This window comes from Motacilla alba, chromosome 17, assembly GCF_015832195.1.
Source record: "Motacilla alba alba isolate MOTALB_02 chromosome 17, Motacilla_alba_V1.0_pri, whole genome shotgun sequence".
In the NCBI taxonomy this organism is placed as follows: Eukaryota; Metazoa; Chordata; class Aves; order Passeriformes; family Motacillidae; genus Motacilla; species Motacilla alba.
In genome coordinates, this window is record NC_052032.1 from 9867599 (window position 1) to 9881700 (window position 14102).

At 47.9% G+C, this 14102-nt stretch overlaps 1 protein-coding gene across 10 annotated transcripts in view; it reads left to right on the top strand.

The window, feature by feature from the left end:
• The window catches only part of CRB2 (crumbs cell polarity complex component 2), a 57798-nt gene that overhangs the window by 22120 nt on the left and 21576 nt on the right, over window positions 1-14102 (top strand). For 7 of the 10 annotated variants that reach the window (XM_038156096.1, XM_038156100.1, XM_038156095.1 and 4 more), the window contains 2 exons: window positions 11095-11793; window positions 13511-13706. In XM_038156096.1, the coding sequence (XP_038012024.1) occupies window positions 11214-11793; window positions 13511-13706 (776 nt within the window). In that variant the 5' untranslated portion in view covers window positions 11095-11213. Of the gene's footprint in view, window positions 1-1577; window positions 1955-11094; window positions 11794-13510; window positions 13707-14102 lie in introns of those variants that run through there. The other 3 variants (XM_038156092.1, XM_038156093.1, XM_038156091.1) reach the window with 3 other exon arrangements.

Sequence of the window (14102 nt, forward strand, 5' to 3'; positions counted from 1 at the left end):
CAAAATCTCATAAAATTGCAACCATGAGCATTGATAAAATTAAATTCTAATGTCCTCACAGGTAGACAATGGATTAAGGTATTTTGATTATTATGAGGAAGTTGGATGTAATTGTTTTCCTCTTCCCTCAGTCTGGCTAGTGTGACAGACTCTGTCATGGCTCTGTCCAGGGTTTGGGGTGTGACAGGCCACACAGCACAGCAGGAGCAGCAGGGCTGCACAAGTCCTCAGCCTCTGTGGGACAACATCCACTTTCTGTGTGTGGGGGTTTGTCGTACTCATTCTGTTTCGTGAAAGCTGAGCAGGTTCTTCAGGTAGTCCTTGAAGCCATAAATTACCATGGATTAGGTGTGTTTCCCAGGTGTTGTGAAGTGTTGCACAACTGGACTTACAGCAGTGCCTGGCTAAGCATGGTGCTTTGTTGCCATGTTAATTGTGCAATGATTCATATGGATTTGCTGGGATTTGGAAAAGGTGGATTGTTGAGAGCATAATTCACACAGGTGAGGCAAAAATCCTCTGAGCAGAAAGATTCTGCACATGTCAGTGTTTGGTTACATCCCCTGACAGCCAAACCAGAGTCTAAGGGGACAGAAATGAATTCCAGATGGTTGTGGTAACTGGCAAGAAACTAATACTGAGGCTGATCTTGAGAAAACAGACTGAGGACACCAGAGATGAAAGAGGGGGCAGGGTGGTCCAGATAAGGTTGATAACACATGATATATCATCTTTGGAGCATTCCAAGGCAGGACAGTGAGATGAACCATTTGTTCCTGAACTGCAGAGTCTGGGTGGTGGAAAGGCTCTTGCTGTGGCTGTTCTGCTCCTGCACTGAAGGTAAAACCCCTGCAGTAACTATCCCATTTCCATGCACAAATCCTACCGGCCTCTGCTGCCCCGCAGGGATGCTGGGGTCATGCAGATTACTCACTGTAGTTTTGCTCCTGTTTTCTTCATGTGCAGCCTAGGTGTGTCTGCACCAATGCATTGCTACCTTGCATATTTCCTGTTTAAACTAGGAATTTGTCTGCCATCTTACCTATGTTCTATTTTTAGTTGTTAGTGAAGGGTGAGGCAATGTACTTAATTCTCATTACAGTTCGTTTAATCCAATTGTGATGTGGATTTAGAGAGACTTAGTAGGTCTCGGCTGAGTGTGGGCTGTCTTTTTCCAGTTACTGTCATTAAACAATGCACACTGATAGCTTTTTGCACTTCTCAAACGAAACCCATGTACCTAAAGGTGCTGTGATCTGGTGCCTGTGTTTTGCGCCTCTGTTGATCTCTGTAACTGTTGCTTGATTGGGAAGAGGGTTCCTGTACATTTTGTGGGTTCACCTGACCTGTGGTATCACCCACCATGGTGAGACAGCAGTAAAGATTAATGTGGACTAACTCTGCTTTTGGGGGTTGACAGAGTGCTTTTGTCTTATTTCTCTCGGAACAAAGCAGCTTCTCTCAGGAAACCGTGTTCCATCCTACTGTGGAGTTGGTCAATAGGAGCCGATACAGAACTCGGCATCCTCCCAAGAGGTCGGTCCCGCAGCAGTTGGGAGCCCTGTCCGGGCTGTGGGGCCGGCCCGGGTGTGCTGTGCATTGCGGAGGGGCGCAGGGAGCCCCGCTGCCGCTGCGGGCAGCCCAGGCTGGCGGCGGGCGCAGTCCGCTCCGCGCGATCCAGGCAGGCTTTGCCGGCGCTCCCGCGGGCCGCGGGCTCTGTCCGCGGGCTCAGTGCTGCTGCGGGGCCCGGCGAGCGCGGGGCGAGCGGCCGGCCTGGGCAGAGCCCGCCCCGCACCGTGATGTGGCCACAGGAGGGGCTTGCTGGGCTCCGGCTCCTGTCTCTCCCCGGAGGGGTTTAGAACGGCCACTCTTACACTTGTCATGGAATTAAAGAAAACTACCTCCAGGCCGTACAATGCTGCTCTCCTGCTGCCACTTTTCCTCTTGTTTTGGGGTAAGTTTTTGTCTTCTGTGCCTGATTCTCACCCAGCTACTATGCAGTAACTTTGGATCAAATCTGTGACCTGCCTTTAAATTGAACGAATTGCCATCTTACAGTTAGATTTGTAGCCTGAAAACTTTTGTCAGGAAGATAAATAGGCATTTCATTCTAGACGTGTTGTTCCTTCTATTTATTTTTTGTCTCTTTTAGTCTTTCTCCCTGTGCACATGTATGTTTGCATTTATTCACAAAAACTAAAAGTAATTAAGTATTCATGTAATTAAGTATCCACCTATTATAGTAACCATTTTCTCCATTGGAAAGGTCTGAATATTTTGGTTGTGCCCACACAGAAGAAACACAGACCTTTATTTCCATCCTGTATGCTCAAGAAAGACATGTGAGCACAAGAGGATGGTACCCAGGGGAGTGTAGTGCCAGATACATCTGGTACGAAATGTGGAGGGAGATCACAGGACAGGAGTGTCTCCACTTAGAAATTCTGAAAACAGCAGATCCATCCTCAAAGTGCAAAAAGCAATGAGGTAACAAAAGAGTCTATGGGGAGTTGTTTTGGTTTTTGTATTTTCCCACACCAAAAACTTATTTTATAGCCGAAGAATCTGCGTGAGTACACTGAGATTCTCCAAATTCCCAAGCCCCTGCCTTAGGGTTCCATTGACACCCTTGTTTACAATATCTTATGTTCCCTGAAAAATAGATAGCTCTGTTTCTTCTGGAATAGGTGCCTAGAGATCTGCTGGGCCTAGACATCTGTTTTAGTCATCTAGGGATTAGAAGGTCGTGTCAGGAACACGTCCAGCCTTTTACTGGAAAGTATGATTGGGATTGAACTGCTCTCCTTGTCCTGCCCTCAGCGCTGCCAGGCCAGTTCGCTGTAGGTGCAAGTCAGGTTTGGTGTGCTCTAAGCGAGTGCAGGTATGATCCATGGTGTGAAGAAATGGATGTAAAATAGGAGAACATTGAGAAAATACAGCCAGAGCCTTTTCTCTGCTTGTGTCTGCTGAACGTGGCACTTGGCATTTTCTTGCATTAATAGGTGATGTTTATGTAATTTTTGAGACTTGGAGAAAGTGTTCAGCTTTTCCTCTGATTCCCCAACAGTCTCTTTTTTTCCTTCTGTAGCCTCCCAAGATTTCTGTTGCTCTGACCACCTCAGACCATGAATGTGAAACTCAAAATATGATGTGATTTTGGTCCTTTTTTTTCTTCCTTCCTCTTCCTTGTACCAGTTTCTTTGTCTGGTGAGTTTGCTCCAAGTGCCTGGAATTCCTCTGGCCTCGGGGAAGCGGCAGGACTGTCTTTTGTATCTAGTAACCATAGCTACTGGTTTGGAGTGTGAAGCAATTAGGTGGCTTTGTGCTGGGCAGGGGCAGGGCCGGTGCATGGATCTCCCTCGTGTGGCTGCCAGGCCAGCCCGTGGCTCAGAGGGTTCTGCTCTCTGCCCACCGCACTTGTGGCTTTTCTTTCCCGGAGAAAGCTCTTCTCTGGAGCACTGGTTCAGGGAGAACTTGCTGCTCTTTTGGGTGCAGGTGGATGACTCTTCTTGCTGGAGCCCGCAGAGCTCGAGGGAAGTGCTGATGTTCATAGTCTTTTCACCTACTCCTATTTTGCAAGGGGAATTCTACCAGATTTTAACTGGAGTGAATGGTGCTATTTAGTAGCACTTGCAGGTTTTTAAGGCCATAAAGAAATGTCTTTTCTTGCCCTTATAAACCATGTTACTAGCTCTTTTATTTCTAATTGACTGAGTCTAAATGTCATTGAAGCAGAGAGTGCCTAAGCTACTTGTTCAGAATTTTTGTGCAAATTCTGAGAATGCAGTTGGCCTGGTGCAATCTGTACCCATCAGAGCATCCTGCAGGCGGATCCTCACAATCTCCAGCTGTTTAAAAGAAACCCCGGAGGGGCAACGGTGCAGGCTCTGCCTTCACTCCCCTTTTACTGCTGCTGCCTGTGTAATGGCAACACAATAGAATAGCTCCCAGCTAATTCCTTGTCTTTGAAAGAGATTCTGGAGGGAGAAGGAGTGTCTTCTCACGTCTGTTCCCCCTGCTCCAGCCATCAGCAGGCACAGGAATTCACATACCTTTTGCCTGGAAGATGCTTTGGACGCCTGCTGAGGGAGAGCATGTGCAAGACAAGCCTTTTTTGCTATCAGCTCTAACGCCAGCTCTTGAGATTAGCTCGGACACAGGGACGGTTTAAGGCTTATTTCAAAACTGGGGAACAAACAGAACCGATCTTCCCAGCTGTTTTGTTCATTGTCAGTACATTTAAATAAGAATTGGAAATGAAAGCCTGTGACTCACTCTGGTGAACTGAATACACAGGAAAGTCCCTGTCCCAGGGTTTGATCTGTGGAAATGGCTGAGAGATCAGAGAATATGTGAAACATGAAGGTCAGCTTGGAGGAGTGTTCATTAAGGGAGAATGCTGGGGTGTCCTGAGCACAGAAGATCAAAGTGTTACGGTGGCAATGTATTCAATGCTGTCATAAACCAGGGATTCACAGCTCCTGTCTTCTTCCCAGTTCTAGAAGCATGATAATAGGAATTCCACCTTCAAATCTGCACTAAACAGTGAGCAGATAATGAACACAAGCTAGCTGGCTTCTTGTTCTGTGGTAACAATGAGTTCAATTCCCTGAAGTGGTATTTCTGACTAATGCTGTTAATGCCTTGGGCCATGATGTTGGCACTGCTGGGCCCCGTGGATTGGTGCCCACTGTTTGGCACCTTTTAGCAATTCACTGGGCAAGCTGGGGGGCAGAGAGCCAGGAATCACCATCCTCCTTCTTTGAGGGGGTAAATATTCTGCATATTTCACAAGAAGGACCTGAGCCACACTTCTGGTGCCAGATTGAATGAAAGTCTAGGTCTAGGCCTTGGTAAATTCTATATAAATATTTTACATCAGTAGACTGTGTACATATATCTGGCATGAACAACTCTGTCACACCAAAAACCTCGTGTGCAAATGTGATGTGGAATTTGTTGGTCTCAAGTAAGGAAGAGAAACAATGTCAGAAGCAGTCTGAGAAGCGATGGACACGCCCTGTCTGGGTAAAACTGTAATGTGGCCTGTGTGCAGGGACGTGAGGACATGCCTTGAGGTTGGTATCCAAGGTGGTGTTTGGCTGAGACACTGGGCTTGTGTGTTTAACCTACCAAAACTCTCCAAGAGCCATCAAAGTCATGAATAGTGAGGCTCTTTTTAAAACTGACTTTTCCAAAAGGCACTCTTGGCATTGCTGGGATCCCTGGCATTTTGTCAGGCCATTAATTCAGTATTGTTTTAGAAGTCCTGCCTGCTGATTGCCAATGCTACTTTTGGATTAGCTAATCTTTATTTGCGGGGTTTGTGTTTTTTGGTCATAGTGCCGTGTCCTGCTTCACATAAATTATCAGATCTGACAAGATGATGACCTGAGACAGTAACAATAATGTTTAGTTTCACCCAGCAGATATAGCTCAGAATCCTTTCTGCCATTTGAAAAATGGGGAGGAAGATCTTGTCTCTGGGCCCCAGAGTCACCAAGTTACTCCAGCAGAGCTGGGCAGTGGGAAGCTGCTGCAGCCCAGGGCCTTAGCAATTGTGATCAAACATTGGTATTTTGGAGGGTTTCCCATTCCCACATCCCCTTTTCTGAGGCTAAATAGAAAAGCCTGCTGTTAAAGCAGCTGTCACAAGTGCCACTACTGTGTTAAACAGGACAGGGAATACAGGTTCTGGAATATTTTGGGCTAGGTGAAATATCACTGCCAATTATTAGCGCGTCACAAGCTCGTCAGCAGTCTCAGAGAGTTCCAGGCCGTGTTTCCTGGTGCTGGTGTTACTCAGAGCAGATGCTTAGCTCAGGTCTGGATAGAAAGGTTTTAATCTCTGTGTGTCAAGAAAGAAATGGGGCTTGTAAAGCCCCAGGGGTGTGTGAAGCCACCTAAAGAAGCCTTGTACCCTGAGCAGGTACATGGAAGGTGCTTCCTGAAGAAGAATTTGGTTTTATCCTGCCATTCTCTTCCATAGCTGTCCTTCCAAAGTGAGCAGGGGTGGGGAAGAGAGAGCGTGGATATGAAAGCCCCTTTTCAAGCCTGTCCATTTCCCTTTCTGGTTGTGTGGATCCTGGGAACAGGCCAAAGTGTGTCCCCTTTCACTAATCCTTTACACTGACCAGGATAGGGAAAGATCAGCAGAGGTCAGCAGGGATTTACTAATATAAGCACATGCCTTCCTGTTGTCATGGAGACCTAACTCTCCATTCCTTTATTCACAGTTTATTTTGTAGTTGTGTTGCTCTGGATTCCCTCTGGTAGAAGGGTTTCCTTTCTACCCTCGGCCTCAGGATGATTCTCCAGTGGGAGGTGTGCTGGGATGAGCAGCAGGAGCACAGCCTGACTGCTGAGAATTGCCCCAGGCCGGGGTTTGACCAGTCGTGGTTTTGGAAATTGGCTATCCCTCAAGCTCCGTGATTGTTGTGGTGCAGCTGGGACCTGTGGTGCTCTGGGAACCCTGCTGTTCTCATCTCTTGCTTGTAAACTGGGGTTTTTTCAGTTGCTGTAGTGGATAGGGCAGGTGAAAAACATCAGAAGGAAGCTTCCTTCCACTCGAGGTGGATCTGGCTTGTCCAAGCTCATACTCAGTTTTTGCTGGGCAGGAAATCACATTCTGGCAGCCTGACTCTCGTGGCAGCTGTGTCTGAGGTTGTGGCCATTTAGCACAAGCTGTGCACAGGTGATGGTGCCTTTTCCTTCTTCTCCCGGTGCAGGGCGTGTGCATGCACGGGTGTTCAGGGATGGCCATTTCCAGTAGGTGCCACCGCCTCTGCTCCTTCAGTGCAAAGGAAACTGAGAGCTGAGAACCCCAGTGCTGCCTCTTCCCTGCTGGAATTTTAAGTGATCAGTAAGACACCTTTAAGGCAGTTATCAGTGCAGCACTGAGCAGCTTCCACAGGGTCGGGAGTGTCTGTAGATTGACAGCACCCATCCTCTGTCAGTTACCCAGCACGAACTTGTGAAAGGCAAATCCCCAAAACAGAAGCCAGTGAGTAATGCTAAAGCAGCATCTGCAATCACAGAAGTAATTGCCTAACTTCTCATTAATTTCTGATTTTTTGTGGTCAAAAAACTAGCTGTTGCAAGTTTGACAAGATCAGATAGTTCAGGTATAAAGTATAAGATTAATAAAGTCAATTAATGAAACAGCCTGGTAATGCAGCTTGTTTGCCTCAAGTGTTACAAAAGGTCACAAACCTCATCGTTTGGGGAAAATCTTTGTCAGCTACCTTTAAAGTGTAAAACCAGCTCTGTCCTGACAGAGCTCAATGAATGCTTTATATGGGACTCTGGTAGCCTTTGAAGTTCCTCCTAATCCACCCCTAAATGCCTGGAACTGTTCTTCAAAGGAGCTGTGGTCTCCTCCAGTTTCAATTCAGCAGAGGCTTGTAGGATGGTATTATTATAATACACTTCTAATGGTTTTTTTCCCTGTACAAATATCACTAATTTGTATTTTACTTGTGAAACGTAAAGGAAAACTTCTCAATGTCATTGTAAATCCAGCAACAACTACTTTGATGAAAAACTATAAACTCTTGTCATTCAGTGATTTCCTTGACCTGATTTTCACAGTGTTCATGAAACAGCATAGTCTGAACTACATGTTTTCATGGCTGTTATATTGTGCAGCAGGAAAAGCTAATTTATTCATTTTTGTTATCAGTGTTTGGTGCATATTCATGTGCTATTCACATTCATGTATTAATCTATTCCAAACTGAGAGCAGTATGCCCCAGGACTGATGGCTGAAAAGAATAAAAACATCAGATGTGCTCTTTGTCAAGCCAGATGTTCAGCACTGCCACGGAAGGAGTGTTAGGGTTAGATACATTCACACAGGGCCGTGTTTTGTCCTTGGGAAATATTCCATCTTAGTGCAGGCGTGCTGGATACAGGGGACTGTGTGATACAGTTTGGGGTTTGTGCTGTCAGTGTGCCCGAAGCCTCCCCTGGGTCAGTCAGACACGTGGGGCATTTTCTGCCAGCTGCAGCTCACAGAATAATTGCAGTTATTTCGATAAGTTGCATTTCTTGTGATTTACACTGCATTGTCCTCAGCCTGCTCCGTGCATGCCCTGTGAGCAGCGCTGTGTTACTTCAGCATATCTGTTCAGAAAAGGAACATTTTCCTCCCGGATGCTGTCCTGCTGAAGTGCATATGTTAACCATATGTTAATGGTGCCATTGTTCATGGTCACAGTGAGTTTTGAGCAGAGTTCTCCCTGTTCCTTCACTGCTGTCTTTGGTAGCCAGGAAGGCCTTTGCGCTTGTTAGGGAAGCTTTGTGTTGTCCATGGTTGAGCTATACGATGGACCAAACCAGAAAAGGTACAAAAAGGTGTGTCTGTTGTGAAAGAACTTCGGGAAAGGCAGGAAATAGCAAAGGGCTTTGATGTTTAGCTTTATTTGCAAAAAAACATTTTGCCTGTGTTCTCCTCAGGGAAGCAGAAAGCCACACGTGAGCCTTGGCAGTGACTCAGCCTGGCTGTGCCAGCAGTGCCTGCGGATTCTGTGGAAATGGGAATTTCTTTGCAGATGGAGTGTGCTGCAGCTCCTTCCCAACATGCACCAGACTCCTTTTTTGTCCCAAACTGTGCTCCTGGCCTCTGGAGAGTGCAGGCAGGGGCCGGTTACTCATTAAGCCTACAAAGGCTCATATCTCCTGCCTAGTAAAGCTCTTTTGCAAATAGTTTCCTGGGCTTCCACTCTAATTGCCACAGAGATTCCAGGCAGATTCCGTCATCCTTGTTTTCTGCCTGACTGGGAATCTGAGAATAAAAGGGTTGATGGCAGAATAATGGGATTGCTGGACAGTGCAGGGCTCAGCAGCTCTCCCCAGCATCACATGAGAGGGGAAGGGAGGGGTGGGCCATGGAGATGATGCTGGGAAGAGAAAGGGCTGCCTAAATCCCCAGTACCCTCCCTCCCCCGGCAGCACTGCCTCTTAAAAGAAGACTTAGAAGCGCTACAGTCTTTGGTGGGAGGAATTTGGGGGAGGTCAGGGCAGGGGCAGGCTTTTGTAAACCAAAGTCTCCTATAAATCCCTTTCAGGCCCTGAAGTCGGTGCCTCCACCTTCAGGTACAAAGAGCCTGAGGAGCTGATGGGGCAGGGTTGACAGAGCACCACTGACACAGACTAACTACCGGGGGTGGATGAGGTGCACCAGAGCAAGGCAAACGGGCCCAAAGCTGGGCCAGGATAACGCTGGCACCAGTGAGGGACGGGGAGGTCAGCTGGGGAGCGATGCTGGTCCTGGCCAGTCCTTAGCATGGAGCACGGCAGGGTAAAGCAGCACTCCTCATGGAGCAGGGGGGCTGAGGCAGCTGCAGGGATTTGGGATCCTGCCCTCTCTCCATCTGCAGCTTGTGGCCTGTCACTGCCTGGGCCACGGCTGCACAGAGAGGGCAGCAGAAAGGGTGAAGAGCTGCTTGTCCAGAGGCTTCGAGTGATGGCTTGACTTCCAGCACCAGGGAAGCCTGGATTGTCTCACCGGTAGCAATTTCTCAGGAGCATTTGCTCCTTCATGAGCTTTATCTCTGCTTTGAGACCATTTTTCATATATATTTTCCAAACATCTGCTATATAGTTGTTTGCAGAGTTACTTCCAGAGTTACTTCCAAGTTTGGATGTTTCGTAACACATACAGGAATCAGGCTGGGATATCTCTGCCACACAGCTTCTCTCGTATTTATCTTGGAATTGAGCAGAATGGTATTTATCTTGGAATTGAGCAGAATGAAAAGCTCTGATCTCAGAAGGCCACAGTGGGATGAGGTGCTAATGACTGCTGCCTTTGCGGAAGGCAGAGTTCTCTGTTTGCACTGCCTTTGTCCCTTTATTTAATTTTTGGTTGGTTTATGTCTTTTGGAAAGTGCTTAATTGTGGCATTGAATCCAGGACATATATCCTAATTCTACCATAAAGGCCCTTATCTCCTGTCCCCTGGGCTGTCCTGCCCTTTGGCCAATCTGCCCCTTGTTTTACAAAGTAAATTTAAAATTTCTTTTGGAAAAGAAATAAGGATTCCTCCTTTTGTTCCATTCTGCTCCATTTGAAGTATCTATGCTGAACTTTTTTCTTTTTTTTTTTTTTTTTTTTTTTTTTTGTTAATATCGTGTATCCTACTTAATCTCATTTAGATGAACTAAACTTGCAGTTCAGTGGGCACGTCCCATCACATTTCCGGATGGTGGAGTTGCTTACTGGGGCAAGAGCCTTTTAAACAGTGCCTTTGAGGGGACAGCAAGGCATTGTGGCTCAGTGTGAATCAACTGATCACATCCAAACGCTCCCAGATTTAGGGGCATCTGGTCTCAACATTAGTTGCTGGTTATCTGGTTGTTAGACCGGTGTTTTGGCTCAGCAGGTACTGATCCAAAATGCCATCAGCACGGTGATCTCAGCAGTCTCTGCTCTTCCTTGCTAAAAATGTCCTGCTGTGTAAATTTACGTGTCTAACATGAGGAGAGGGTGAGGGTCAGTGCTTATCAACCCGAGCTGCCTGATGTCATCAGAGACTCTGTGAAATGTGCCCGTTTGGAGTTTGCCTTGGGTTATTTATGGGGGCATCTTCTAATCACTTCTGGATTAGCTGAGAAAAAATTGTATTCCCGGAAGGAGCAGCTGGGACACACAGAGCTGCAGCCAATGCCTGAACTCGCCCTGCCTCTCTGGATTTCCAGGCACAAATGCTGTGCCCTGCCAGTGAAAGGGGTCATGGAATTTTACACTAAGTTAATCTTGTGAATGGATTTAAGGTGATATGTGTCACTGCTCTCAAAGTGACTCATGGATGAATAAGCACAAGTAAAATAGTTGGTTTGTAAATGTCTCCTAAAAACTCAGGTAATTGGTTACCCAAATTGGCAAGAGATTCTTGATTGCCACCAAATGAAGGGCTGTTGTCTTCTTTATAAATGTTTGGTTCTCCAGTATCATCCTCCTCTCCTGGCTAGTGCAGCCCTGTGGAGTGTGCAATTTTAGGTGGGCCGTCTCCGAGCTGTATGTGGGGATTGGCAGAACTTTTTTCTTTAGAGCTACAAATGCTGACTAACAAAAAGTCTCTTTTGTCATCAGGAACTTCATACTCTGAAAATGACAGCGGCTGTTCCTCGTCCCCATGTGAGAATGGGGGGAGCTGTCAGGATTTGGAAGCGGGTTACCGGTGCGTGTGCCCCGTGGAGCCTGTAGCCTACATGGGCATAAACTGTGAACTCCTCTATGATGCTTGCACTGAACAGGTCTGTCCTGCCCACATGACCTGCACCCGGACTCCAGGCCTCCTGGAATACCAATGTGTGTGCACGCCTGGCCCTGCAGGTGCTGCCTGTGAGGGTGTGGATGAGTGCGAGAGCAGCCCTTGCACAGACCCTCGATTGCAGTGCGTGGATAGCCCGGCTGGATACGCCTGCAGATGCCAGCCGGGCCCCGCTGGAGAAGGCTGCCAGGCGGAAAGCTCCGTGTGCTCCAGCCACCCCTGCCTGAACAACGGCACGTGTGTGGCGGCTCCGGGGGGGTACCGCTGCCTCTGCCGGCCCGGCTTCAGCGGGGCCACGTGCGGGGACGACATCGACGAGTGCGCGTCGGGGCCGTGCAGGAACGGGGCCATCTGCAGGGACAGCGCGGGCGAGTACAGCTGCTTCTGTGTGCCCGGCTTCCAGGGCTCCCACTGCGAGATCGACATCGACGAGTGCGCGTCCCGGCCCTGCCGCAACCACGGCACCTGCCTCAACCACATGGACCACTACGAGTGCCGGTGCGCGCCCGGCTACGCAGGTACGGCCGGCCCGCCCTGCCGCCGCGGGGCTCCGGGGCTCGGGAGCTGCCTCCCTGCCTCCCTGGGGCTCTGCATCCCCGCAGCGTCTGGGGATGGGAGTGAGTAATGCTGTAGGGCTGCTGGCAGCAGCTTCCCGGCAGTGCTTGAGGCCTTGAGTTCCATGTGGGGTGTAGGTGTTGAGAGACAGGGATCCAAGAGTGGACTGTCTGAGACTGGACACAGCACAAGGTAGCTGGGATTGGTTCTCAGCATAAAATTAAGGGAGATTACATAAAAAGATATTTATCATTGGGGAATGGATACTTAGTGTTTCCAGGTATAACCTAGCTCTGCTGACCTGGCCTGTAGTTCTTTGTCCTGTCCAGCAGGATTTTTCCAAGGGAAGTACTTGTCTTTTGGAAAACAGTGTCTTTTAGCTGGAGCTTTCCAATTCTTTCATGCCTGGCGAATGTTTATTTGGCGTATGATTTAAGTGTTTCTCTTTTGTGCATCTCTGCTGATGGTGACTCAGAGAGGAATCCACACCTGCGAGTTGTCTGTGAGGGAGGCAGTGGGGGCCTCTCCTTCCCCCAGCCCTGCTTATCGGAGTGGAATGGGGTGGAATGTGTCCATGTCTGCCTGGTACCACCTCGCACATGAACTTTCTCAGCCTTCCTCCTGTTCACAGGCGGAAGTGTTTAAGGAGTTGAGTTGCTGTGAAGGAATGCTGCTGATTACCAGTGGAATGAGGAGAAGTTACAACATTAGGAATGTTGCCCCTGATGCTGACTCACTCTCTGATAAAAATGAAGAGAGATGAAGGAGAAACAAGACAGATTTTTTTATGTGGGCCCTAAGGTTACTGGTGATTTTGAGTATCAAGCATAATTTTGTCTTTGCAAATCAGTTTCTTTTTTTATCTTTATGCTGAATCCTCAATTCAGGATTGTGGGATTCCCTGCCAAAGGAGCGATAAAGTGACCCAGGCAGCTGGAGGAGTTTGTTGTGCTTCAAGTTATTCTGATGTCAGTCATGAGGCTTAGCCTTGGGATTCAGTTCTTCATCCAGAGGTTTCAGCACCATTGGCTGGCAAAGCCAGGTTGTTTCCTGGTGCTTGCAGCTGGAATTTGGGTGAAGGAAGTTTTGTGTGGGTATTGAGGGGTTTGAACCAGATTAGGGGGCCCACATTCCGCCAGGATTAGGATGGCCATGCCCACTCTGTGGGGAGCCTTTGCCAAGGAGGGCAGATTAGATGGATTGATAGGTGCCACTGTAATGAGTGAGGATTGGAGGTGATGCCAGGCCACAGGCAGCTCAAAGAGGTGCAATATAGGTAAGATAATTGCGTAGAAATCTTTAGTGAGGTCTTGTTCTGTTGGGGAGGTTGGGACTTGGTACCAAACAGGTGTTACGTGCTGTGACCAGTAGTGGAGCTCACATTGTATTTTTAATGGCATTTCCCAATAAAATCACTTCCTAACATCAGCTATCACTGTACCCAGTGTTTTGCACTACTTTAGTGCTCTTTTCCTGGGTATCACAAAGCAAGATACAAACAATTGAAATAAATAAAATTTATTTTCAGAGAAGCAGGTAGAGATCACTCTGGTAGCCAGCTGGGGTTGATAACTGATGACATAACAAGATAACTCTTGTGATTCAATCTCAGAATTCAGGCAGCACGTAGACACTTCTGTGGATTTGTAACACAGATATTTTTCTGGTTTTTTAACCAAGGTGTGAACTGTGATACTGAAATAGATGAATGTGCTTCAGAGCCTTGCCAGAATGGGGCCCTGTGCAATGACCACGTTGGGTTCTACACCTGCACGTGTGCACCAGGTTATCAAGGACCCCAGTGCGAGGTGGACATCAATGAGTGTGAGAGCCAGCCATGCCAGAGCAACGGGACATGTCATGACCTCATTAACAGGTGAGAAACCAGCGGTGGGAGCACTTAGACACCAGGACTGATCTAGAGGTCTACTCAGTGCGGCCTGTGAAAATCAGAGTAGAAAGCTGGGGGAGGAATTGGATTTAGTGTTTTGTACATTGAGTGGCAGTAACAGGGATTTGTGGCAATAAGGGAGAGGCCCCCTCCCAGCAGCAGAACTCCAGGGGTGCTTAAAGGAAGGGAGGAACAAACACAGAGAAGTGGTTTGCAGAGCATGAACAGCACAGGCAACTGCTGAGAACATACCTGTGTGTCTGAATTTACCTTTCCACAGGTAAGGTGTGAACACAAGTGCTGTGAGCATTGACAGCTGAGCTCTTTTGCCCATTCCTCACCTGGGGCTTTGCTGTCCAAGGCTGGGCTGATGCCTTGCTC